General features: G+C 49.0%; 7 protein-coding genes across 7 annotated transcripts; 3 read left to right on the forward strand and 4 right to left on the reverse strand.

Moving 5' to 3' along the window:
• Window positions 1–612: 612 nt before the first annotated feature.
• Window positions 613–798, forward strand: BO88DRAFT_338478 (uncharacterized protein; the record flags this gene model as incomplete). Its single annotated transcript, XM_025702980.1, has 1 exon — window positions 613–798. A coding segment is annotated over one exon (186 nt), but the record flags the coding sequence as incomplete, so codon positions are not given.
• A 3,934-nt stretch (window positions 799–4,732) lies between these two features.
• gprM lies at window positions 4,733–6,800 on the forward strand. Its single transcript, XM_025709504.1, has 5 exons — window positions 4,733–4,908; window positions 4,976–5,071; window positions 5,138–5,292; window positions 5,345–5,483; window positions 5,540–6,800. The coding sequence occupies exons 1-5, from the start codon at window positions 4,833–4,835 to the stop codon at window positions 6,574–6,576; spliced, it is 1,503 nt and encodes a 500-aa protein (XP_025563891.1). The 5' UTR covers window positions 4,733–4,832; the 3' UTR covers window positions 6,577–6,800.
• A 2,021-nt stretch (window positions 6,801–8,821) lies between these two features.
• Window positions 8,822–9,358, reverse strand: BO88DRAFT_453080 (uncharacterized protein; the record flags this gene model as incomplete). The annotated part of the gene is made up of 4 exons (XM_025710727.1): window positions 8,822–8,948; window positions 9,010–9,066; window positions 9,133–9,227; window positions 9,284–9,358. The coding sequence occupies 4 exons, from the start codon at window positions 9,356–9,358 to the stop codon at window positions 8,822–8,824; spliced, it is 354 nt and encodes a 117-aa protein (XP_025563892.1).
• A 384-nt stretch (window positions 9,359–9,742) lies between these two features.
• BO88DRAFT_404428 (splicing factor u2af large subunit) lies at window positions 9,743–12,327 on the reverse strand. Its single transcript, XM_025706613.1, has 7 exons — window positions 12,118–12,327; window positions 12,030–12,055; window positions 11,423–11,972; window positions 10,756–11,369; window positions 10,448–10,709; window positions 10,190–10,401; window positions 9,743–10,137 (listed from the first exon to the last, which is right to left on the reverse strand). The coding sequence occupies exons 1-7, from the start codon at window positions 12,143–12,145 to the stop codon at window positions 10,111–10,113; spliced, it is 1,719 nt and encodes a 572-aa protein (XP_025563893.1). The 5' UTR covers window positions 12,146–12,327; the 3' UTR covers window positions 9,743–10,110.
• A 148-nt stretch (window positions 12,328–12,475) lies between these two features.
• Window positions 12,476–13,984, forward strand: BO88DRAFT_443426 (8-oxoguanine glycosylase OGG1). Its single transcript, XM_025710019.1, has 3 exons — window positions 12,476–12,607; window positions 12,680–13,422; window positions 13,488–13,984. The coding sequence occupies exons 1-3, from the start codon at window positions 12,513–12,515 to the stop codon at window positions 13,904–13,906; spliced, it is 1,257 nt and encodes a 418-aa protein (XP_025563894.1). The 5' UTR covers window positions 12,476–12,512; the 3' UTR covers window positions 13,907–13,984.
• Window positions 13,985–16,221: 2,237 nt separating this feature from the next.
• On the reverse strand, window positions 16,222–18,937 carry BO88DRAFT_425030 (uncharacterized protein; the record flags this gene model as incomplete). Its single annotated transcript, XM_025708795.1, has 6 exons — window positions 16,222–17,045; window positions 17,104–17,732; window positions 17,789–18,359; window positions 18,428–18,637; window positions 18,714–18,742; window positions 18,918–18,937. The coding sequence occupies 6 exons, from the start codon at window positions 18,935–18,937 to the stop codon at window positions 16,222–16,224; spliced, it is 2,283 nt and encodes a 760-aa protein (XP_025563895.1).
• Window positions 18,938–20,961: 2,024 nt separating this feature from the next.
• Window positions 20,962–24,970, reverse strand: BO88DRAFT_275010 (putative cellular morphogenesis protein (Rax2)). Its single transcript, XM_025702387.1, has 3 exons — window positions 23,652–24,970; window positions 21,345–23,597; window positions 20,962–21,287 (listed from the first exon to the last, which is right to left on the reverse strand). Exons 1-3 carry the CDS (start codon window positions 24,802–24,804, stop codon window positions 21,052–21,054), a joined length of 3,642 nt encoding a protein of 1,213 aa, XP_025563896.1. The 5' UTR covers window positions 24,805–24,970; the 3' UTR covers window positions 20,962–21,051.
• Between the last annotated feature and the right edge of the window lie 55 nt (window positions 24,971–25,025).

The raw sequence follows: 25,025 nt of genomic DNA on the forward strand, positions 1-25,025 counted from the left end.
ATCTCTGAACATCTTTCTTTATAGTTTATTGGTGCAGCAAAGAAGCCTCGAGTATTCTAAGTAGTAGGTATAAACTCAGAGAATTTAGATTATAAATAGCAAAATAATTAAAAAAGTTAGATAATTATTATAATCTTTAAAGAATAGCTTCTTTGGTTTAACCAGAGAATAAGTAGCCAGTAGGTTATTTTATTATATAATAATTTCTTATTTTATCTTGCTGTATATAAAGAAGTTAAAATATAGTTATTAAATATTTTAATTATATAGCTGCTATTTAATATAATATCATAATATTAACCACTTGATCAAGGCATTATCTAGACCTGGAAGACTTACTAGAAATAGTAATAACTGCTTTATATAATAACTAAATATAACCGGGGATATAATTTTATAATTATAATAAATCTTTTATAAACACTCCATTGGGCAATATCTGCATAGTATTTTAATATAAAAGATAATATAATTCACCACTGCTTTACACACGCACTTTTAAATAATATCTACAACCATACGCCTGACTCTGCTATCGTACATGACTTGACTACTAGTCTACAGAAGTTACAGAATACTGCATGGATTCAAGATATTATACAAATTGAGTAATTCTTGAATTCTCTAGAAAAGCAGGTTCATGATATAACTACTGAAATTAATGATATTATTCTAAGCCAGTACGCTGCAGAAGATGAGATTAAGAAGAAGGATAAAATAATAGAGACTCTACTATTTATATTATTTACTAGAATCCTGCAGGCATTATATAATCTCCGCTTGTATAAAGAACAGTAAAATGATGCTAATCAAGCATCTTTATATTTATTAATATACTAGGAGCGTGATATCCTTCAAAGAAAGGTGTTAAACACGCAGCAAAGTAATATTCATGGCTATTTTAGGTAGAATATTCGATATAAGCAAGATCTCGATATAAGCAATTTGGTGGCGTGTCTCATATAGGTTGCTTATAACCGTGTTTTACTGTATATCAAATTCACCAGGGGGTAAGGGACTAACTATCAGAATTTTCCATAGTCTGCACTTTAGTTGTTTCACTAGCAATGCATTGCTTTTGCTGCCACCATACAGATGTAAAAGTACTGCGTAGGCCAGAAAAAATCCTTGATTATACTACACAGTATGTAATAGATAGCTGCCAGACCTGCATGGCATGGCCAACTATTCTATGATAGACCAGAAATCACTCATGCAAATCTACCAAGGCAGCGACATGCTTCCAGGAGATGAATTTGAATTCAATAGCAAAAACCCGATTGGGAAGGTCTAATCAGGAATCCACGGAAAAGACACGAGGTATACTTTGGATGGAAAGTTCTACGACGGATGACGCTTCGATGCGTGTGCAAAGATATTGAGATACCTCCCGTGCAACTCTGGTTAAGCTATAACTTAGTTATCGATGAGTTAAGTTAATCTCTCGTATTGCGGGATGCGCGGGAGCAATGCCGATGACGGGATGGAGGCATAATTGGAGACTGTCAGTTTCATCCACCCGGCAAACTTAGTCAGTGCTATGGAGTAATTAACTACGTAGTAGCTATTCTAGACTCGGGTAGAGGCAAAGATAGCCAAGCGAAACAAATTGTCGCAAAAGGCCCCATCTAAGTGGGAATTTGAAAACTTTGTAATCCAGCTAATTCATGTACTTTTTAACTCAAGACTAGAAGCCGCGAAGAGAATGTGGCAAATGTTTATTTCCTATTATTGCCGAAACCATTTATAGAAATTCTCCACGTGTGGTTACGTCTGTCATGTCGTGGTGTACGGAGTAGATGGTGAGGACTATGGAGTAAGCCAGCTAGCTGACCGTCTCCTGGTCAGGGTTTGGGATAGCTACACGAATCCATGGGCTGGACAAACAATGGGATTGTGGGAAGAAGCGAAATCGAAATCGACATCGACAAAAATCTAGCACCCGCCCGTAGATTCCACTGAAAGATTGAAGATCGGTATATACCCAGTCATGCATCGAACAGCTGGCTCGCTCTCTGTCCACAATACCCAATGAGGGAAATAAGCATACTCCCTTCTCAAAAAGCTTGGTCTACGGAATCTCGCTACCCAGTTTCCATTGTTTCCAAGGTTTTTCCTGAGGAAATTGATAGCTAACCACTACCGAAGTCGATCAATGCTGATATGCAAAACCCACTTCTAAGCTAGAGGAACGTCAATCCATACTGGATCACGCAAAAGCTCCAGGCAGCTAAGAAGGGGAAGCTAAACTAGTATACCAGGCTTCGGTGCCGGGAGTGGATGCCCTAAATTTAGCCGGACGAGGGAAGGTCCCCCTCGGTAGACTTCAACTACCGTGGGTTGCTTAACGAACAAGAAGGTTGATGTCGATCAGACCCGCGGCAAATTCCCGCGCAACGGGATATCTAGACCATCTGTTTAGCGATGAGGGTTTGTTGGGGATGATGAACCTGCACTAAATGGACCCGATATGCGGCTACGGCAGACTGGATGCAGGTCCGTACGGCAGACTGGATGCAGGTCCGTGTGGCAGTTCGAGGAATGGATGCAACCTCGATAGCGATGGGCACAAGTCCAGCGGTCGCGGCACGATGTAGTATTACCAGAGTAGTCGGTTGGTCCATGCGCCCGCCGCCACTGGGGCATCGATCTAGATTATACACGGTATGTGGAGGGGTTTTTGCAATTGATGCCCGTGCCGATGACGATGGCAGTGCGACAGAGGCGTCGTTGTTGAGTTGCATTACTCCTGTGCTTACGTGCTGGGTTACTAAAAGTACTTTACTTGGCTGATGATTGTGTTCAGGTGTGGACCTTTTTGTCCCTGAAGTCCGTGGCTACACAGTCAGGGGCACTGATGGCAGATCTCCTTTGTTTTGAGTCACACCAGGTATCAGATGGCTCAAGATTGAGAGACCAGGGGGTAAAGCAAGAAAAAACAACCAAGATAACTGCAACATAGCACAGAGTAAATCCTGGGAGTTATGTAACGTGACCACCAAAAGACCATTCAATTCCCATGGAACGACTATCGAGTCAAAACCCGGCTATGGGGAGTTTAGAGTCTCGTGGCAGGTCGACCCTCACCCAGGGGCAAGGGCTACTGGCCTACTGCAGAGTACGATGGATACAGGCAGTAATCGTCGCGACACTCGTGCGAAGCCGGTCGAACTCAAAACGACCAGGATGAGTCTTCTAGTGGCTGGGAAGGTTGCTGGTTCGGGTATAGTGGAGGTTGATCGAAGTGCCTTTCAACCCCTGCCTGCATACGAAGCCCCTCCGACGCACTAAGCAGAGGCACTCAACTGTAAGGTACGCGGGAGGTTGCTGAGTTTTTTCCCTCCTGCAGGCTGTTGGCCAGTCCAAGAAATCCTAAATTTTTACCTCCCGAGGGATTGTGGGAATGAATTCTTAACATTGGCCAATAATTATCCTGCAGTAGGGACGATGTGATGTGCTCCATAATATACGAGATATGAAAATTTTTGTAGAGCAACTCCTGCCCGAAAATGGGGACGCAGTCAGATCCCCATTATTGCAGCAAAAGACTGGAAAATAATGGGATTGTTATCGTGCCCTAAACCAGCACACGCAGAAAGAGGCGGCGGATAACTTGTCACTAACGTTTAGGATGACTTGCCCCCTCAAGTAGGATAGCCTAGACTAGTGAGTTTCATACCCCGAGAGGAATCAATGGCTCACTATCTCATCACTAAGAGAATTATGGAAGCCTCCCCCGAGAGATCCATGGATGGCTGGGTGGGTCTCCCCTCTTCCAGCAGCAACTAAGTAGCCGACTCCGTTAAGGAAGCAGTATCTAAACGAAAAGGCCCAGCAATTAGCTACGGCGCAGGTCCAGTCGGTATTTCGACGGCCAATCAGCAAGACGAAACCACTCCGATCCATGCAGATGCAGGCATCGCCAATTTACCCAAAGGCGTTAGAATCCTGGCGTCGAAGCCAGTGTCAACCAGAATCAACCCAAGTCAACCAACGTCCGCAGCGACGGCATCTGATTTCCCGCTCGTGGTCTTTGCCCTACCACCGTCTCCCAGGCCTCTCGTTCGTTCGTTTCCTTCCTCTCCTGATTCCACCTGGTCCCCGATGCTACTCACTAGCTCACTTTCTTTTTGATTTTATTATTGGTTTTTTTCGATTTTCTCTACTGCCTCTGCGCCTCCCAGTCAATTGGAACCCCGACGGAGCTTGGGACTCGCTCCTTCTGTCTCTCTTTGCCCAGAATGGGCGTTGTCGCACGAAGCCAGTCGAATGGAGTGCAGCGACTCCACCAAGCCCATCAATGCCCCTGGTGCCAAACCTTACCGTAGTCTCTCTCTCGCCGTTCCGAGCCATGGAGGGGAATTCCACCGTCTATCGTCAGAACCCAATGAGCGACGTCCCAGACCATGGCGACGCTGCGTTGCTCTTGTGTGAACGGACCTCCTATCAGTCCATGGCCATTGCCCCAACCAATCCTCTAGTGGTGCCCAGAACGGTACCATCTTTCTGGTCGTCGGTACATCATCCATTGCCCTAGCTCGTAGTTAGTATATCTGATCAGCCTTCCCACCCCCCATGTCCGTCCGCGCCCACCTGCCTCTTGCTCCCCTCTCTTCCTACTAGTATCATGCGATAAACCACAAGGCTGTCTGTTCGATCGAAATCAATCGTTCCACGGCCGTGAGCCTCTTGCGCGGGGTAACCACGCCTGGCACAGTCACTAGTATAGTATTGTCGATAAACCCGCCACTCGTTTGCCCCCGAGGAACAGGACATGACCCTCTCCGGGCCTCTATCGCATCCGTCGCATATTCACGAAGATTCCTACCACTATGGCCAACGAAACATTGTCTGGATATTGTCCGACTCCTTTCCTCCAGGAGTCACTGTTCCCATCGAAAGGTGGATGTACGCTATCCCTTGCTAGTGTGGACCCAATTGCCGGTGACAGAACTGATCGTGTGCTTCGTCGCAGTCATTGATGGACGGTTTTGTGAGGAGCTTACCACAGAGCATGGCAAGGTCTCTTGCTGTCTTCCATGCCCATTGGCAGAATGGACCTATGGCGAAAGTAAGTCCACTGCTACCTGCTGCCAGTATTCGAGAATCCTAGCTAACAAGAAATCGTCGCATTCAGAATTGATCTCTCAAACCAAGGTCGCCAGTTGGCTTGGTGTCGCTACATTGCCCCTGTGCATCTTCCTCCTGGTATCATTCGCCGTGCTGCCCCCCAAATGGACGCATCGTCATTACCTGAGCATCTGCTTCACCCTGGGAATCTGCTGTATGGAGGTGGGTAGACTGCCATCGCGGATCAACTGCCCTGTATTGACTCGATTCCCAGATCGCTTTCATCATCCCGCTAGGAGTCAAGCCAGAGCAATGCTACAACCAAATCACCCCCAATGACATGCACACCGACTTGTCATGCGCCTTTACCGGAGCCCTTCTTCTCTTCGGAGGCTGGGTATGCGTTGTATTCAGTATGCCTCTACACCATCCACCACCACCAGCAACAACCACTAACCAGCGACTACAGGTTTCATCCGCACACTAGCCTTCCACCTCCAAGTCTGCTGGGAAATCATGCTCGGCCCGAAATTCATGTGGACAGCACTCATCCTAGGCTGGGGTATCCCCGCCGTCGGCCTGACTGAGATGCTCATCTTGACTGGGGTCTCCTACCGCTTTGGCACCGTCTGCCACATCAACGTCCACGACAGCAACAGAGACTACTGGGCGCCCGTCGTCGCATTTGGCGGAGCATCCCTCTTCCTCCAGTTTGCCACCCTCGTCTACTGCATCTACATCTACGTCAAATCCATCTATGACGAGGAAACCTCCACCACCAGCTCCGGTCTCCCTTCCTACTCCGCCAGCGTCCGCACCGTCACAGCCCGTCAAGCCTACCGTCGCGTCCGCCGCGTCCTGCAACTCCAATGGCGCGGTGTCGCCCTGGTCCTCGTCATCTTGACCAACGTCATCTTCTTTGCCGTCGTCTTCATCAAAATGGATAACCATCTCACCTCCACCGTCGCTAATATGAAACTCGCCACCCCCTGGCTCACTTGTCTCGTCGAAACTCAAGGCAACATCCAGAAATGTTACAGTGAAGCCGAAGCTATCGTCCCGAACAAAGCTACCCTCCTCGCTGTTCTGATTCTACTGGCGACGGTCGGCTTCTGGAACTTCGTCCTCTACGCCCGTCCTTCTATCTTTGTCGGTTGGGCCGAGTTCTTCAAAGCCCGCGTTACGCAGCCTAATGAGTTCGTCTCTGTCGATGCGCGCAGAGGAACTCCTGATCCTCGCGCTTACGAGATGATCTCCGGATCGAGTCTGCCTCCGTATAAGACCCCTGAGCCAGTTGTGCGGTCCCCGAGTCCCGCACGGACGATGGGTGCCCGTAGTCCGGAGGCGAAGGGAGGACAGCACTACGGCCGTGAGGCTCGCTATGTACGGCCCTCGATGAGTTTCTCGTCTCCGAGACCGCCCAGCGCAACGCAGAATGGCGCGGACCGTGAATGGGATCCAGAAGCTACATTTGCTAAGAGCCATTCACAGAAGGGGTCGATATAATGCAGTGGGATTGGCGTTTGTAACTGGATTGGTTGGTTTTCTTTATTAGCATGGGGCGCATGGAAAAGCCGCTCTATATTATTATTATTACTGTGTGATATGATGTGAGACTACTAACTGTTTACGGCTGGATTTGATGTTTTTATATACCCTGATGCATTGATGTTTGTATGTATACAATACCCTTAGAAGAGGAAAAAGAAGAGAAATGAATCATTACACATACATCAATATCCCATGCAATTTGATGACTCTTACAGTGGGAATTAATTAGTAGCCATTCCTGCAAAACCACTACGGTAGTACATCGATGAAAGATAACCCCGGTCCACCCCCAAACCTTAACTTTCCCCAACGGTCTCGCAGTCAGTCAGTCAGCATAATGAAATCCTTTCGGCTAACTAACTACAAAGTAACTAGTTATATCTAAACCCCCGCAGGGCTAATACTAATGCTAGTAAATTACTACTGCCAGCGACAAGCGGAGATGGCACCACCAACCACCGCCACCACTAAATTCACTTCTTTTTATTTTCTCTCCTCCGGTCTAGAATCTCTTGGCTCGTTCTTCCCCCTCTTTTCTCTAGCGTAGCATTGTTAAGTGACATGACATGACTGACATGACTATCTTTCTCCTTTTTGGTCGAACTTAATTGGTATGGTGCATGCTTTCTTTCACTTTGGAGGAGTTGGATCAACGGATCATCGCTCGGACTTATCCAGATACAACAAATGTTGGGATTGAAATGCCGAGGCATGATGCACAAGCATGCAGTTATTATTATTATCATCCTCGGAGTTTGTAAGAGTAGTTGATGGCATAGCACGGCACTCCGGCATCGGATGGATGGATGGATATAAACCCTGTAGATTATACTAAACCGATTAGGTAGTCAGCCCCGTGTGAGGTGGCTGTAGGGTCTATTGTCTATTTTACTTTCAATTGAGTTATACTTTTCGCTTTTTTGATCGAGTTTCACATATTCCATTTTTGTCTTGAATGTGTCTGTGGAACGTTCGAGATTGGTTCAGGCACCGTTTTTGTAGTAGCTGTGGTGTACATGTTACGTATGTTTGATTAAATCGACTGTTTTCAGTTGGGTTGGTAGTGGTGAAGACACACGTGCTTACGGCTTACTGCTTACTGCTTACTGCTTACTGCTTACCTAGTACTTGCATACGGAATATAGTATAACGCCGCTCAATATAGTATCTCCCCCGCGGGGAAACTGGCCAGACTATTCTCTAATTTAATTTATTTACTAGGTACTAAACGGAGTACTCCGTTCCAGCCGAGCAGCACCGCAGAAGGCAGTAGGGTAGCGGGTGTGAGATCCTTCCCTGACGCACAGACCTAATGTATATTAAGCCGAGGCGTTGAACTACTAACTACGAAGTACTCCTCCGTGATAGTAAATCATCAGTTGAGGGATTATGATGGCGGGAGTAGTGCTTACCATCTTTATGAGTATCATTTAGTACTATGTGATTGATTTATGAGTGTAGTTGGAAATAACTAATGTAAGTTGTATATATGTGGGGACTATAGCACTATGTGTATACCCACCATAGTCATACAAGGTCTGCTATCTCATCAATGTATCTACAAAGTAGTTACAGAGTCAACGGTGCATAGCTTCCGAGGAACTAATTACTCGCTTCTCTGCTAGAACCAGACTAACCATCGGGGACCAGAGTGATCATCATTCGGGGTTCAATCGACTAGGAAATCGATCGTCCTCGGCTTCTGCATGCTTTGCCGTGTGGGAACGTGTCTGTGCCGAGGAACACTGACACTTAACTGTTCGTAGTACTAGTAGCGGAATGTGTGATTGGGTTCGGCAAGTGGTTCATTGCATGCTTGGTATCGCTTGGTTTGACGATTTTGGGGGAGGTTCTTGACCACTAATAACAGAAGATAGTCGATTATTCTATGAGTTCATAGTTAGTAGTATCTATTTACTATGTACCACTTACTAGTACAAGTATATTTCTTTCATTAGTAACTACCACAGGGTATATTGAAGGATGTTTTGCATCAATCCTACTTGAAGTTATATCATAGGCTCATAGCACTAATCAGTCAGACTCTGTATTGATGTCCAAAATACTATCATCGCATCAACCAACTAAACGGCAAGTCAAGCCAATATCAGTGTGGGCGATCGACACATAAAATATCTAAGTCACAACTGAAACCAGTACTCGAACTCATACGCACAATGACCTTTAGTATGAGTCGGTTCTACGCAGGAGTGAGACAAGCGATATTCACCAACTTGTTATTGAAATCAACGTTGTAAAGACTACTTATCCCAGGAGAGCCAATAATCTTGGTATCAGCATCGTCAATGATACCAAGACACTCCCACCTTTGTCTATATGTTAGCCACATTTGCATAATGATTAACCATGTATCTGGATTGAACTTACTCTGTAAGATAGCATTGAATACCGTCTGGAATCTGGATAGATGAAACCTGGCGGGTCCTGTGTAGTTTTATCAGATATGATGTTTGTAGCGTAGCGGGATATATATTCGCATTGGCGACTTACAAATCGGGCTGGAACTCGCTGAGGGCATGGCAGTGGTTGTCCGCGGGGACTTGGACACTGTCTCCTTCGTAATACATGTCTTTCCATAGAGTAACCTATGGCATATGTACATCACCAATAAGTTTGCATTTGTCTGACATGAGATGACTACCTGAGGGATGGTTTGTGCCATGGCAAATGGCGACAAACCGAGTAGAGAAACGAAAGCGTGAGCAAGGCGGACCATCTTGACTGCTGAGTGTAGGTTGAAGTAGTAGAGACTGCAATGGAAATGAAGGAGATGACTCGCAGTTAGTTAGTACATGGCTGACGGGTTAATACAACGAAACTATCCATATGTTGGATTTGAGAAGCTTAAACATGATTGCATCTATAAAGATATGAACAAGCATGTTCTACTAACAAATTATTGAAATGCTTCTGACGATTCTGTAATATGCCTTTCACTTCTTGCCAACTTCAAGTTCGCCTCGGATTTCTTTCTAGCATTGACGGCTAGTCATCAAATGGCTATGAGATACTATCTAACATGCCTCCTACTCTTTGCCGCTTCAGCTGCTCCCGGACATGCTTCTTTACACTGTAGATATGTACTACCATTAGATGAACACGATAATGTGTTAGTCTAGGTAAAGACTACTCCTAACTCGGCAACATGTGGCATGGGGATGTATGGGATGACCGTCAGTGGTATTCGACAAGTCATACCTCCAACTTATCTACTTCAAGCATGTCAGATCCAAGTTCATTCGCTATGATACATCGTAACCCCTACACAGTACTAGAAAGCGCATCGCAACCACCACTGTCCTCCCTCTCCAGTAATTTAACTTCCAGTACAGATTGTTGCATCGTCTGCCCCAGGCATCGTTGGCCTTGAATCAATTACGCGTCATGAAGTGGCAATGAAAGATAACAAAGGAAATAGAATGATATAAAAAAAAAATGGGGATATGTGTATAGACCGTCCATCCTACATTACCAAGCGTTGACGTCGAAGTTTTCCTGCACAGGTTAGCAAATTAATAAAACCATTGACTCAATAGGTTGCTCTTACCTCGGAAAAGTAGGTCGTAACCACAGTCCTGTCCGAGAACTTCCTGCCCGCAAGCGCCTTCAGAGCATTCGTCGTCGATTCCACCGTGTCGAACTTGACAAAGATCTTGCCCACTCCCGGCGACTGTCGGCTGCCGCCTGTCGGACGGGGTACCTTCAGCTCAACTACAGTGCCGTACTTGGAGCATTCGTCGCGTACGTCGTCGCAGATTTCTATCCCGTTAGTCTAACGCTTCTTACATGCATCAAGCAAGCTTACCTTCGTAATCCTCAGGGTCCATCAACTCCTCCGGTGTCACCATGTTGAGCAACTGCAACACGCGGCTGGTCTCCAGGTCCTGGGACGTCGTCTTCGCGAACATCGACATCGCGTTGACGCCCATGTCGAGACCTGCAGCCTGTGTCATTCCGATACTGGCGCGCACAACCTTAAGGTGTCTATCGCCCAGCTCCATTCCATTGAGACCTTCCACCGCAATGGTTGTTGCTGAGGGATCGGCATACTCGCAGAATGCAATGCCCTATTCATGTCAGTACACTTCCTCGAGCAATTTGATAAGTACCTACCCTAGACTCCTCCGTAGAACTGTCCTTTACCAAAACAAACGACTTGAGCTCTCCGAAAGATTTGAGAAGCATCGTCACAGGCTCTTCGGGGATGTAGTGGGGAATGTTGGACACGCAGATCTTGTTGGGAGAGTCAGGAACCTCATTCAACAACACGCCTTCCTGGTATTCCTGCTCTGCTCCGCCAGGGACAATGTAATCCTTGGGTCGCCGCACTTCCAGGCCCTGAGCGGCACCATTAGCGGCCCCGTTGCCAGCAGCTTCGTGCTCCTCCATCGCTATTCCGTCGAACGCAAGCGCAACTGTAGCGTCATTGGGCGACTTGAATTCGAGCAGGGCGAACGAATGGTCCTGGGCCACCTGGGCCGAAATGCAAGGATCCACGCTCTCGATAACGTTGAGGCCATTGAGCTGGACGTTGAAGAAGGCCAAAAGGGTCTCGCCGGTGACAGTCTGGGGGATGTTGTAGACAAAAAGACGCTTGGCCTGGCGAGAGTTGGAAGGCTTGAGGGTAGATGTGTCCGCGTTGCCGCCGGCGGGCTGGTTCATGAAAGCTTGAAGGCGGCTGGGGTCCATCGGCTGCTGTCGGGGGGCTCCAGGGAGAGGGAACATGCCTGCAAAGTAACTACATTAGACCATATAGATAACAACGAAACATCAAACTCACCTGACAGCTTCGCCTGCTCGGCAGTAACATTCTCGTAGCCGGGAGGTTTGATATCCCACTGCGTCAGGCGACGTTTCCGATCCAACACCGACACGATATCTGTGAGATCAGGTGTGGCCTCCCTCTTTCGAGGAGGCGACGCACTCCGTCTGCGCTCCCCTCGCTCGCCACGGTCGCGCTCTCCGCGTCCACCACGATCTCCACGCTCTCCACGCTCTCCACGCTCGCGGTCTCCCCTGCCTTCCCGCCGGGGTCTATCCTCGAACAGATCTCTGTCTCCCCTTTCGCGGCGGGAGGGTCTATCTTCGTATTCTCTGCGTCGGCGATCACCGCGATCACCACGGTCACCGCGATCCCGATCCCATTCCCGGTCGTCTCTGCGGCTAGAATAACGGTCCTCGCGTTCTCTGGCGCGGTAGTCGCGGCTGGACGAATACGAATCTACCTCATACTCGCGTCGGGAGCTTCTGGAACTGTAGTGGGGGGATCTCGAACGTCTTCTCTCTCCTCTCTCTGCTCTGTCGCCGCCGCGCTCGCGACGCTCTTCGCGCTATCGTTCACTTCAGTTAGCTTCGGGCAGATACACCCTTGTATATTTTTCACTCACGTAGTAGTCCCTAGGGCGACCAGAATCTGCGAAATAATTGTTAGCCACCATATGCGGCAGAGAATGGAATGGTGAAGATAAAGCTCACCTCTGGACGTGTACGTATCGCCGTTCATTCTGAAAGCTCCGGCAATATTTCTTTGGCTCTTATTTTCCCGTTTCACGTGGCGAAAGGGATGGACAGCGAATAATGGTCGGAGAGAGATCCAACACGAGCAGACACTCCGAAAGGCAAGCTCGATGGCACCGAAGGATGGAAGCAGGGTGATCGGGGAGAAAGTAAGAGCTGCGCTGGAGGGAAAACTCGCAGGTGACGATCGGCGACACTCCCGTCCGAATTGGTTAGCGCCTCTGGTCTGCGGAGTCCTGACCGCCTGCTGTGTCGGCCAATCCTCCTGGCAGAATCAACTTATCGCGATTATCGTGCCTTTCACATTCGCCTTCCTCAGCGACGGGCTGGTAAATGCTCAATTCACTTCAATCATGACTGTCGGCGCCTTTTCAGAATGGCGCAAGTTGCCCGTGAGCCTCAATGAGCTCTGCATCAATACCACCCTCCGCTGTGGTCAATCTTTTCGGTAAAATAACCGCAAGTACCCTCCTCGTCTTCCCCGACGTTCAGTCTAACAAGGTCTCCATATTATCTACAGATGGCACAACGTCCCCGACACAGATGAATGGCGCTGCGTTCTCCACGGACGGCTTCTCTCTCTGAAACAAGACCCAACCCACCTCTACTACCGAACATACCGCACCACCCAATCTTCCAAACCCAAAAGCAATGACGACGACACCACCCTCTCCCTCTTGACCCATTACTTCAACCTCTCCGCCAACCTCACCTCCCTCTACACCGAATGGTCTGCGCAAGACCCCAACTTCCGCAAAAAAGCCCCCCAATTTACCGGCATCCGCATCTTGCGCCAAGACGCCTGGGAAGCCCTGATCTCCTTCATCTGCAGCAGCAACAACAACATTGCGCGCATCTCGCAGATGGTCGAGAAGCTCTGCCTTAACTACGGCCCCTTCATTGCATCTATCAATGGTCGCCCATATCATGGTTTCCCGGCTCCGGATGCCCTCACCGCTACCGACGTGGAGGGTAAGCTGCGCGGCTTGGGGTTCGGGTACCGCGCCAAGTATATCTACCAGACGGCGGTCATGGTGGCCAAGGAGCGGGAGGCCGGGTGGTTGGATTCGTTATGTAACCCGGAGTGTCCGGCTTGGGGGGTGGAGGCTGCGCCGGCGGGTGAGATGAAGCCGGAGGGGAGAGAGGGGTATCGCGAGGCGCATGAGAAGTTACTTGAGCTGCAGGGGGTTGGGCCTAAGGTTGCGGATTGTGTGTGCTTGATGGGGTTGGGATGGGGAGAGGCAGTTCCGGTTGATACGCATGGTTTGTTACCTCGGCTGCTCCCTTTGTCATGTCATGGTTGGATTGCTAATGATGTTTGGGTTCAGTCTGGCAGATCGCGCAGAGAGACTACAAGTTCGGAAAGGGGGGAAATAAGTCCTTGACGAAGGTTACTTATGATGCTGTGGGAAACCACTTTCGCAAGCTCTGGGGCAAAGAAGCGGGGTGGGCGCATAGTGTGCTGTTCACGGCTGACCTGAGGACTTTTTCGGATCGGTTGGCTGCGACTACGTCGAAGAAGGTGGATGTGAAGGTAGAAAAGGATGATAAGGAGGGTGTCGAGGTGGAGACAAAGGTCACTACAGCTATAGCTGTACCAACCAAGAGACCTGCAGATGATGAGGGAGTGAAGGTCGAGAAAGAAGAAGAAGATGAGACCAAGGAAAAGGAGAAGCTGAACACCATTGTACAAGCTTCACAGACAACGACAACAAGGAGGATGTCGAAGCGACTCCGGAAGAAATAATTATACCCTGTATATTACCTTTTCATAATTAATCATATCTTAGACCTATCCCTGTGCTTTGAATAGCATATCAAGAACCCAAAGCAAACCTGATTGCATCAGACATGATGATGTCTTAAACCCTCCCCAGTCAAATGAGACACCATCAACCAAGCCCCGCCTCAAAGCAACAAGAAAGTAAAGTACTATGTAGTACTTAACTACAGTATCCAACACCCCATCCACGTAACAAACAACACCCACCCCATTGTCTCAAACACTCGCATATACCCCTCACCAATAGTAACCAAACGAACCCATCAGGATCATCAAGCAACCACCTGAACCGGATTCTTGTTTTTTTTTTTTTTTTTTTTTTTTTTTTTTTTCTGTGGATTAGGTAGGAAGGTAATCTGCTACTGCTACTGCTACTTTGTACTGCATTACTATTTCCCAGGGCTACTCCTTCGGATTACTCCTTTGGGATAACCGACAAGGCCGTAGCCGGGTTTATATGTACTAGATAGGTATGTATTGCGGTGGTCGGTTTCTTTCCCGTATCATATCGGGAAATCTAATTACTACTTCGTTTTCAACTACGGAGTATCAGTAAGGCAGTCATTAGTAGTTCTGTGAAGTACTTAGTTACGAAGTAGTAGTAGTCCAGTTTAGCTAAAGTATGGTAAGGTAGGTAGGGCAGGGTAGGATCATCCCGCTCACCCGAAAGCAACCAGTATTCATCAACTTGGTCTAGGTACCGAGCAAGGTAAAGTAGGCTAAAAGTGTGCAGAATCAAATTAATAACGCACCTGCTGCAGAATTACCAAGGCATTCATTATCTAGTAAGGCAAGTAGGCCAATTAGTAGTTTCTACCAAGCTACACTAAGCCAACAACTTACTCCACAAGGCCAGCGAATCAATCCCCTTGATACAGGTAACCAAGCCAGCTAAGTAGTCTAGCCGGTCGGAAGACTTTCCTGCACGCCGGGTATAATCGGTGATATTTCTTTACTTGGTATTTAGATCGTGACGATATCAACAAGAGCAATGCAATTTCTACTGTGTAGGATGGAGTACGAGTAGGTAGATCATCAAGTAGGGTTGCGGTGAGAATCGGGATGGTCGGAAGGTGTGTGTGTGTGCCTGTTCCACACCTTTGACTTGTGTATCTATCTATCTGCAAGTTGATGGGCGGAGGAGGAAGAGGGGAAAAAGTGGGTTCAGGGCCGCAACGCAACCAAGGAACAAGACGAAGATCGTTCACGATAATGACGATGGATGTCTGAACTTTGAATTAAGAGCACAGAAAGAAGAGGGTCGCGGGGCAAATTGGTGGTCGGTTAACCTTCCGCCGCGGCCATGGCGATCATCATCAACAGGCTTGAAGGTGTTGCCGATGATGTGTGCAGAAATTCAGAGCAGAGTCCACATCTGCTAGGCTGCTAGCATGATGAATTGTAGAAGGGGGGGGGGTGTGGATGGCTGGGATGGTCGCTTGTTTTCGAGCTCCAGTTTTCGAGGGGTATGAAGCTCCAATGATGTGGTGTGATGGAAAGGGAGAGCTACTGCGAAGAGGAAAGTGAGTTGACTCCATCAGGAGGCGGGAAGCTGAACGGCGGCACGTGCATCCCGATGTTGCAGCTGCCAGAAGTGGAAGGTGCAGGCAACTCTGCCGAGTGCTTGACGGCGAATCAATTCCCAGGCGCAAATTTCGAGGCTCAGGGCCCTCGGCCTCTTTCTTAGCTGCTTTTCTTCTGCTGCCCACTTCTGCGCTCGAGCTTCTTCCCGTCTTCTTACTCCTAGGCTTACTGCGCCTTATGGGCTAGAGGGGTCATATTGTCTCGATGGCTACTCAGTACTAACCGCCAACATGTGGCATGGGAACAAACTCATGAGACAAGAAGGAAAGCACAGATCCACGATGTGAAAAGAAGTGATGGTAGTGAGAGGCACCTCGTTCTTGCCTTCTCCTGGCATTAGCATTCATGCAGTTTCTGGGTACAACGGTATGGGTTCAAAGCACAAAACACATTGGTATCATTCAAAATCAACAGGCTGATTCTCAAAACAGATGCACATATATGCAACCCATTCCGGGTTGGCCTGCCCGGGACAGGATGAAAAGCTTTTCAGGTCCTAGGCGGCGGTCGATGTAGCAGGTCCGCATATTTACAAGTCCCGCTGGCGTCGACTTTAGACTCGGTCCATTCGAGTGGACGGTGATGGCGAGAACCGCGAGGCCTGAAGCAAGTATGTCTAGGTGTGCTCATGACTCGGTGAAACGAAAGTCCTTTGAGACGAGCACCATTACTCAAGGCACTTCGCCTTCTATGCTTCAGTGGACGCTCGCATTCGCAGAATCCTCGTTCCAGCCCCATTCTCTGAGCAACTGATTCACACGGTACTCGGTTGCCCAGCCGAGTTCCGTTTCGATTCCGTGAAGCAAAGCAAGGACCGTCCGCCGTTCTCCGGGCTCCGTCAGGCACTGACCACTAACAAACAGCGGCTGGAGGGAATTGATGCGGACCGCGCCGGTTGGACAAGCCAGCGCAATCCCCACAATTTCTCGGCTGTGAAATCGAATATCACTCTCGATTGAGCGATATGAATTAAGTCTATCAGCAATGGTGCTCCTTCTGCTGGTGGACTCATGCGGCTTATTTATGAGAAGAAGGATACGAGCCATATGATAATGCTGCATCGCCGAGGAGCACAGAGGTAGGCTATACCATACCTCGGACAGCGAGCTAGCGTCAAACTTCGGGTTGTCCCTGTTCTGGGGTAATTTGGAAAGCTCAACCCGGGCACAAGGCTGGAACGTCTCAGGAAGTCCGTTATACCAGGCATCGAGTTCAGCTTCCAGGCGGTACCATCGCTCCAGCAATACCTGCTGTGAAAGGCCCAGAGGACCCGCTCCTATCGATCCAGGGTGACTCAACTGGACATTATCACCAGCGTTGATAAAGTTAACAATCTTTGAGAGAATCCAAACTAAGCCATTCGAAACAAGGTCTTCCTTGATGGGTTCTTCATCGTCTGGATAGCCCATTGCAGTCGCATTACTGGAGCGTACAAAGCCCATGTTGTCGATCTGGAGACCCGCCTCAGTCCACAAGACCAGATCGTCGGTGTTTAACCTTGTCTGGCTCTCATTGATGACTATCGAACCCAATTAGCCCCTTAAAGGAAGGTTATTACAAGTCATGTATGCACTCACAGGCAGCTAGGTAGTCTTGTCGCGCAAAGTTCCAGAAAGTCGCCTTTCTCGCCTTCGAGAGCCCCGAAACCTTGGTTTGCTGCAACGCTGTTCCCCCGGGGGAATGGCGCTGTTCGACCGGCATCATTCCCACCTCCGCTACATCCAACAAAGACTTCACGCCACTCAGATGGCGATTCCACGCCGGACCTGTGGCATCTAAAAATTCATATACAGATAGTATGGCTGTGGCGGCAAGGATCTCATCCGAATGGACCCCCTTGGAGAACCGACTGTCCGAGTAACGTCGCCTGCGTTTGCGGGGGTTTTCTTGATCTTCGCACAGCTCAGCAGCCTGCCACTGTCCAAACGCCTCTGGGGTACTCAGCGGTGGAGGTCCTTTATCCGGCTGCAGTTCTTTCATTAGGAGTTGGATGGCCTTTTCATAATACTTGGCGCCAGACCAGGACCAATCTACGTTGTTGGCGAGATGCCTAGTATACACACCACCGGTCGACACTTGTGTCCCTTTTATGCGACCTAGTTGCTTCGCAGCATACGCACAGGCGGCGTATTTCAGCAATGGATTTCGGAGAGCCCTGACCGGGACAGACGATGCGAAATAGGTTCCTAAATCGAACAAATCCATCCTATCATACATCCAATTAACGATGTCCCGCCGGGTGGTGGTGGTTCGGTAACCTACCAAAGTCCTGGTGCTTCTGAAAAATGTCTCAAGAGATATGCAACCTCGTGGTCTGTTTCTGCTGGCGCCTCCGACTTCGAGTCGGCAGACGTGGTTCGCGGCAGGGCTGGCCTGGCGGTCAATGATGAGCTCCTACGCTCGGGTGGGTGCTGAAGATTGGGATCCACAGGTGGTGACCGTGATTGTGAAGGATTAAGAAGGAAGTTGATATTATTATTATGGGTATTGGTGGAGGATATCGAGAGAGAAGGAGAGATCTGAGGTGCGATGACGCCGCGCACCTGGCTTGGAGTGTCTGAGGATGCTGTAGATGGGATATTATTAAAGGGTAAGCTGTGATCTGTTGACGGGATGGACTGTTGGTCGATGCTCAAGGGAGGATAAGAAAGGCGATCGTTGGCTGCCACTGTGGAAAGAGTCTCTAAGCCATGGGTTTCGCCGTCAGTAGACGACGTGCGCTGGGCACTCCAGGCACGCGCATGAGAGTTCGCGGCCAGAATGGCGGCTTCGGACTCTCCCAGGGCAGCTTCAAGGTCTTCCGCATAGGGATCCGAGTTATCGACGAAGATGACTACAGGAAAGGAAGAGCACCTGTCAGCCCAACGGGACTCTCAGCGAGGATGTTCTGCGGGTCCATACCATGTTTGGGGATGTCGAGCCAGACACTGTCCTTGTCAAAGGTATTCTTATACGAGTAGAAGCCCTTCAGCGTGCCACGTCCGGTGGAGGCATCGCTCAGATCCTTGTTCATCGAGGCATTTTGCTGATGGCGAAAGACGATCCCCTCGCTAGGGCGACAGACCCTGCCGCCTTTACGACACTGCGAGCATTCGGGTTTCTGCTCGTCACCTAGACCCAGCAGCTTTTCTTAGTATCTGTGACTTTCCGCCCAGCGCAGGGATGGTAAGCAAGGTTGTAGACCTACATTTAAGTTTCCGGGTACGACACGTCAGGCTGCGGAGGGTGTGCCAGAGGGCCAAGCAGTCAGTGTCTGGATGATATGACAGAAGCAGAAGGACAAGGTGATTGTTGCTGGGAGGTCGGGGGGGGGGGGGGGGGCGGGTGTTCCCGATCTCCCAACATATGACATGGGGAGGGAGTAGTAGTGATGTCTGGATCTTGGACGTACCAGCCTGTGCGGGATCGCATACCGGTAGGGACCGCTGGCAGGTGAGCTGCAGCATCCGATTGAGCTCAGTGGGGAACCGACAACAACACAACTCTTGGGGAGGGAAGGATATGAGTGAGTGAGAAAGAGAGGTGTGAGCAAAGGCGAGGTCAGCCAGCGAGACTGGCCCGAAAGCGCCCTAAAGTCGACTAGGCCCGACAACCGAGGCGGAGAGCGATTATCTGGGGAAAAAAGAGAAGAGAAGGAAGGGCGCGCGAGAGAAAGAGAGAGAGAGACGAAGGGAGGCCGAAGGAGGCTGAACGGGTGACGATCGCAAGGCAACACAAAAGAGGCGCAAAAAGGAGAAGCGCAGGGAAAAAAGGACGGCTACAAAGCTCACTGCATCGGCTTTTTCTGCCCTTTCTCTTCTTCTTCTTTCTTTCCCTTTTTCCCATGGACCAACAGAGCGGGACGGGGGAAGAGAAAAGCAAGCAAGCAAGTCGCAAGTAGCGAGTAGGCGGGCGAAAAAGAAAAGCGGGGGGGAAATTTAGTACTTAGTGTCAGTCTTACTACTAAGTCAGACTAGTAGTTAGTTCCAGCTGGAGAACTCCAAAGTTGTCCATCCTTCTGTTTGGGGGAGAGAGAGTCTGGCCCAATTCCGTTGTCCGCAGTTTTGTTGCTCCGGTTGTCTCTTGCGGGGAAAATTCCCCAAAAGTGCCTCATGTGATCTACTACTAACTCCTTAGCTAACAGATATCAATCTCTGACTCGCTTGCTCGTCCATAATATTTAGTGTTCCATACTTTGGTCTCTGTTTCCCTTTAAGTAAAATCTCTTTCCTCTCACGCGATCATCTAGATTTCCTTAATGTGGGATGCTGACTGGCACCTCTCCCCCCTCCCCGCTTTTTATTCCCCATCCTTCTTCTTCTCGCTTAACCAGCACAGTAAGTAACTACACACTGACATGATCAACAACGTGAAGGTCAGTCAGTATACAGATCAATACTAAGTACTCGCTAAAAAGTACCTAAAAAGTAGATGTGTAGATAAATCTCCAGAATCGAACTAGATAAACTACTAGTTAGTTAGTTAGTAGCAAGCTGTCTACTTACTAACCCGCATGCACATCTCGATCGTTCTTTTCCGTTTCCCGCCACCAATCATGTTTTAGTTCGGATTTCCTTGACCCTACTACCAGTAACTTAAGACTACTAATCCACTGTAGTATCTTATGATAGGCTTGCTATTAATATAGTAGGAGTAGTACATCGATAGGAAAATTAATTAAAGATGGAAGGACAGACAGAAAGAGACACATGTCAGTCAATGAGGATACTTATTTTCTTTTTTTTCCCTCTCTTCACGGCGTACATGGATTAAATTTATCAGAGTTTGATTCTATTGAACGCCCGAAGAAGTAAACATAACTCTACTAGTGAAGAATTGGAGAGGTCTATACTACTTACTACTACTAACTCTGCATGACACCTGCAGGGCGGGATATTATTGACTACTAATATAGTAACCTAATTTTGAGAGAAGTAGATACCCCCTAGTAAGCCAATAAGATTGTCAATGCACAAAATGTTGTTCATTACCGCGGACTCGCGCGGATTAACTTATCTTATGTATGTACATGTCCATCCGGTAACATGACATCCACGGCTCAGAAGATGAGGGGGAATGAAAGGCAGGTCTCTCACACTCCGGTCCATAGGACAAGGTGTGAGTGTATGGTACAATAGATACGGAAACAAGATCACACTCGACAACGACGACAATCACAACAACTATAACGTGGCAAGGATTGGAAGGGACCACGATGTGGGTCCGCGTTGAATTGAACATGCATGCGCACAGTGCATGCGCAGGCAGATGGGGCATAAGCAAGATCTCAAACAATGAATAACATTGAGATAAAAAAAAAACAAACAAACAACCTCCTTGAAGTGCCAGGAGGTCGAAAAACATCATGAATTAAGAATAAAAATGAATCGGGTATATGATGGATTGTTTCCCAAGAACGCCGTTCGAGGTATCAGATGAGACTGGAATCAACATGGTGGTAGATGGTGGGTCAGATTATATGGTCGTTCTGCTTTTCATCAGCAAGGTAGTGCATCCGGGGCAGGCGAAATGCCCCTCCCTCCAACTTAGATGGCTGGTGCACCCGGGTTCGGTTGCTTGATGGAGTTGAAGAGGTACTCCGGAGGAAGCCTCCGCATGTTGGAAGGACGGTCCATTCCGACTCCTTGGGGAGCCCGCATGTAACCTTGACGACGGCGTTGGATCTTGTTGAAGATGATACCGGCGATGACGATCAAGAAAACACAGCCAAGAGCGCAACAGAACGAGATGAGAACGACAATACCATTAGACAGGTGCTTGCCTGGTTGATGCGTTAGAATTTGATACTACAATCAATTAGATAAGAGGAAAGACATACCTCCGCTTGTGTAGGGGTTCGAGTTCGCGAAAAACATATGAGCAACGCTGCCTGGCTGGCCGTCAGAGGTGGAAGACAGCATAAAAGGTATCATCGTTGTCCCGTTGTATAGAGCCGCTGATGCGTTTCCAAAGTCCGGAAGCTGGAGCCGACCAGTGACCAGAAGCATCTGGTCATCGTTCAGGTTGCTCACATCATCGTGATTCTTGTTGATGGGAAGAACCTCAAGTCCACGGATTTCTGTTTCGTCGTCGAACATGTTCCTCACAAAACTGAAGCTAGAACCGTCATAGGCGGCAAGGAAGCTGGAGCCGTTGGTATACACGCCCGCAAGCCAAAACTTGGACACCGCGGTGTTGGCCGGGGTGAAGGCAGTGATGCTTCCAGGAATGTCAGAGGCCGAAGCTCCTTCGAAAGTCTGCCAGCTCTGTTTCTTAACGGTATAGGTCGCGACTACGGACTGGTTCCCGTCGATGTTGAGATCTCCGATTGCCAACAGTTCCTTACTGTTGAGCCACTTGAGCGCCAGCACAGTTCCATTCAAACTCGCGCCTGGCCTATTCCACTGCCGGTCTTCTGTGTCCCAGTAGCAAACACCCGGGCAGGGCAGAGCCCCCGCGCTCTGAAAGTTTCCTGCAACATAGATGTGCTTCGAGTTGGGACGGGCAGCAATGGCATTCACCGTCACATCGTCGCCAAGGAACCGGGGTGGCTGGTGCTGGGAATACGTGTTGTTTTCCATACTGTAAACCACCAGACCGTTCAATGTCGAGCCACTGACGCTTCCAGTAACATTTCCACCTGCGTAGAGAACGTTGTCTGAGATTGCCAACGCCAAGAACGTGGAGTTGCTGTCAATGCCTGCACCTAGACCACGGATGGTGGCGGCATTGCCATCAAGTATGGCGAGGTTATTGATCGCAGATCCGTTGGTCGCATTAGTAGTGAAGTGGCCACCTAGGATTGTGAGATTGTTGCTCGAGCTCGTGTCAAAAAGACCTGTGTAGGTCTGACCGCTTGTGTTGAAATCCGTCAGCAGAGGCTCCAGACTCAGCTCGTTGTCGTAGAGAAGAGCAACAGCGCCGGCTGCAGCAAGACCACCGGAAGAAAGACTACCGGCAAGTATAGTTGCATTGTCTGCCTCGGCAAAGGCTGACAGTTGTCCAGCAAACTCGTATTGGCTGACGTTGAGGTTCTGAAGCCAGTTGTTGCGCGAAGGAACCCAGACGGCAAATCCAGAGACGTTGGTTGCTGGGCTGTTATCAAAGGCTAGCAGCTGATCGAAGTTACCGCTAATGCCAACGATCGTCTCGTTAAGTTCCAAGGAGACATTGAGCTTGAGAGCAAGGACATCGCTAACAGGACCATTGACACCAGCGCCCAATGCCGACCACGTCTTCGAGTCGAAAGAATATGCTGCGACGTAACTCAGGCCATCGTTTCCACCATCATATGTATCAGTGAAATTTCCACCGACATAAAGGTTGTCGCCCAGAACCGCCATGCTTGTCACTTCAGAGTTCAATCCGCCCTTGGGCATTGCTGTCGCATTTCCATCCTGTTCAAAGTACATGATGTTCTCGATATTGGAGCTCGAGAAATTACCACCAACGTATACGATCTTATCATGGCTGGCCAGGGCGTTGACGGAAGCTCCATCTTCGAGTGCCAAGCCTGCCTGATCGATCGCGGAAGCCGTGACGTTGGTGCTGTCATCCGACGGATTGTAGTCAAACAGGCCATTTAAGTTATCACTCGAATTGCCTGACACTGAGTTTGCCACGAATTGAACCAGTGAGGCTACCACAGTGACATTGTTCCCTTGACCGGTTGTCGGAGTCAACTTGACACGGGGACGGAAAGAATCATCGCTGGCATCCACATGGCCGGTGTAGATGGTGTCGTACTTCTCATACAAATTGGTTTGGTAAATAAGCGTTTGGACAGGCTCATCGGTATCACTGGTAGGGGTAACTGTCACATTGACGATGCCACGGGAATCACAGGTACTATCCTGCTCACAACCGGGTGTGTACAGCTTGATTGAGTAGTTTCCGGAAAGCTTGACATCGGGTTCAAACACTACTGAAGCACTGGTTGCATTTGAGTCCGTCACCTGCGTGGTCAAGTATTCAGACGAGCTCTGGCCGGACGGTGCGACAGACCACGACCCTGTGCGAGTTGACTTTGACGGATAATCGGAACCAGAACAGGTCGGTTCGTTGAAAGCATTCATGGCATATGCATAAATGTCTGACAGTCATTAGATCTCACGTTCAGCGTAAGGAAAAAGAGACGGTAACTCACTGGTCTCGAACATTTCGATCCCGTTCAGACCGGCACCCTTGCCGTACCAGTCCTGGATCTCGATCTGAAATCCGCTCATGCCAACACTGTTGACGAAACGGAACTCGCGATACTTCTCCGATGTGCTGTTTGAAAGGGAGCAAGACTGATCACAGTGGACGTCCTTGCCGGTGTCGGGGTCGGTATATGTCAAGTTCATAATTCCATTGTCCGGAAGTCTTCTGAATAGGAACGTTTTGGTGCCGCGTCCCTCATAATGAGTGTTGTACAATCTGAATTTCGTAGGGTAATATTCGAATCCCATCATGGCGCGCCAGTACCCGGGGGAATAATCCGCTAACAGCCAGGTCTTGCCTTCGCCATCGTCGCCGCTCGTCTGACATATAATATTACTAGGACTGATATAGCCGCTTGTCGAGGATTCTGCGTCGGAAGTAATCGTAGCATTCTGAAGGTTGATCACCTGCAGTCCTTTCTCGGATGATGTAGAATTGCCGGTGCCGTCAAAAGAACCGCCCCAAATGATATGGCCATTGCTGTCTTTCAAGATCGAGTTGACGGGCCCGTTGAGGCCTCCAAACGTCAAATTTGACCAGCCTTCATCTCCGACCCAGGCCACGGCGTTCGTGATATTGTAGTATGTGAAGTTTCCTCCGACATAAACACTGTTCGTTTCCTGGTCGCAAAGTAATGCTGATACCGAGCCCGACAGACCTGACAATGCTGTTACCTTGTTCGAGTCCGGATTGTACAGCGCGACACCTTCCGAGTCGACCCCTCCCAAGCTGGTGAAGTTGCCTCCGACAAAAATACCCTTGAACGTTCCGTCTTTCTTCGTGAAGGGGCACATCGCACGAATATGGGCGTTGGACGACTCGAGTGACGTGAGGATTCCGTTCGGGAGAGGGGTGAGAAGGGATTGCGCATTATCATTTTCGGTAGCGGTATCGGACTGTTCGGTGTATTGATAGAGGGAAATGGCATCGAAATCTCCTGTGAAAGCGATTTGGCCTAATGGCGACAGATCTAATTCGGGCTCTGAGACGGATTGAAAGGTGAGTGCGTAAGCGGGGGTCGACTGGAGAAAATAGCCAAGGCGGAGGACAGTCGACAAGCCAGCCGTCGCAGGCCCAAACAGTGAGGGTGCCCTCATTGTTCAGGTTCGCGACGACAGGCCAAAGAAAGGTTGAAGGCCAGGGATTGAAGAAGGGGAATTGTAAACAAATTGCCTGAACCCGCGTAAGGCGTTGAAAGAGATCTGGATAGATTGATCAAAAAGAAAAGACAGTGGTTTTTCCTAATAGGAGGCTGAGCTACCAGCACGAGGAACACGAGAAAAGGAGTGGTCGGGCCCAGAAAACATTAATAGACGAA

This window comes from Aspergillus vadensis (genome assembly GCF_003184925.1).
Source record: "Aspergillus vadensis CBS 113365 unplaced genomic scaffold BO88scaffold_9, whole genome shotgun sequence".
Lineage (NCBI taxonomy): Eukaryota > Fungi > Ascomycota > Eurotiomycetes > Eurotiales > Aspergillaceae > Aspergillus > Aspergillus vadensis.

Excerpts from the sequence above, each read along its gene's own strand:
- BO88DRAFT_275010 (XM_025702387.1), bottom strand. The coding sequence starts at position 24,804 with ATGAGGGCACCCTCACTGTTTGGGCCTGCGACGGCTGGCTTGTCGACT. Across the intron at positions 23,598-23,651 it reads GATCGAAATGTTCGAGACCA|ACATTTATGCATATGCCATG; the intron begins GTGAGTTACCGT and ends AATGACTGTCAG. Across the intron at positions 21,288-21,344 it reads GAACCCCTACACAAGCGGAG|GCAAGCACCTGTCTAATGGT; the intron begins GTATGTCTTTCC and ends CGCATCAACCAG.
- BO88DRAFT_443426 (XM_025710019.1), top strand. The coding sequence starts at position 12,513 with ATGACTGTCGGCGCCTTTTCAGAATGGCGCAAGTTGCCCGTGAGCCTC. Across the intron at positions 12,608-12,679 it reads CGCTGTGGTCAATCTTTTCG|ATGGCACAACGTCCCCGACA; the intron begins GTAAAATAACCG and ends TATTATCTACAG. Across the intron at positions 13,423-13,487 it reads AGTTCCGGTTGATACGCATG|TCTGGCAGATCGCGCAGAGA; the intron begins GTTTGTTACCTC and ends GTTTGGGTTCAG.
- gprM (XM_025709504.1), top strand. The coding sequence starts at position 4,833 with ATGGCCAACGAAACATTGTCTGGATATTGTCCGACTCCTTTCCTCCAG. Across the intron at positions 5,293-5,344 it reads TGGGAATCTGCTGTATGGAG|ATCGCTTTCATCATCCCGCT; the intron begins GTGGGTAGACTG and ends CTCGATTCCCAG. Across the intron at positions 5,484-5,539 it reads CTGGGTATGCGTTGTATTCA|GTTTCATCCGCACACTAGCC; the intron begins GTATGCCTCTAC and ends CAGCGACTACAG.
- BO88DRAFT_404428 (XM_025706613.1), bottom strand. The coding sequence starts at position 12,145 with ATGAACGGCGATACGTACACGTCCAGAG. Across the intron at positions 11,973-12,029 it reads GTCGCCCTAGGGACTACTAC|CGCGAAGAGCGTCGCGAGCG; the intron begins GTGAGTGAAAAA and ends AGTGAACGATAG. Across the intron at positions 11,370-11,422 it reads CGAGCAGGCGAAGCTGTCAG|GCATGTTCCCTCTCCCTGGA; the intron begins GTGAGTTTGATG and ends GTTACTTTGCAG.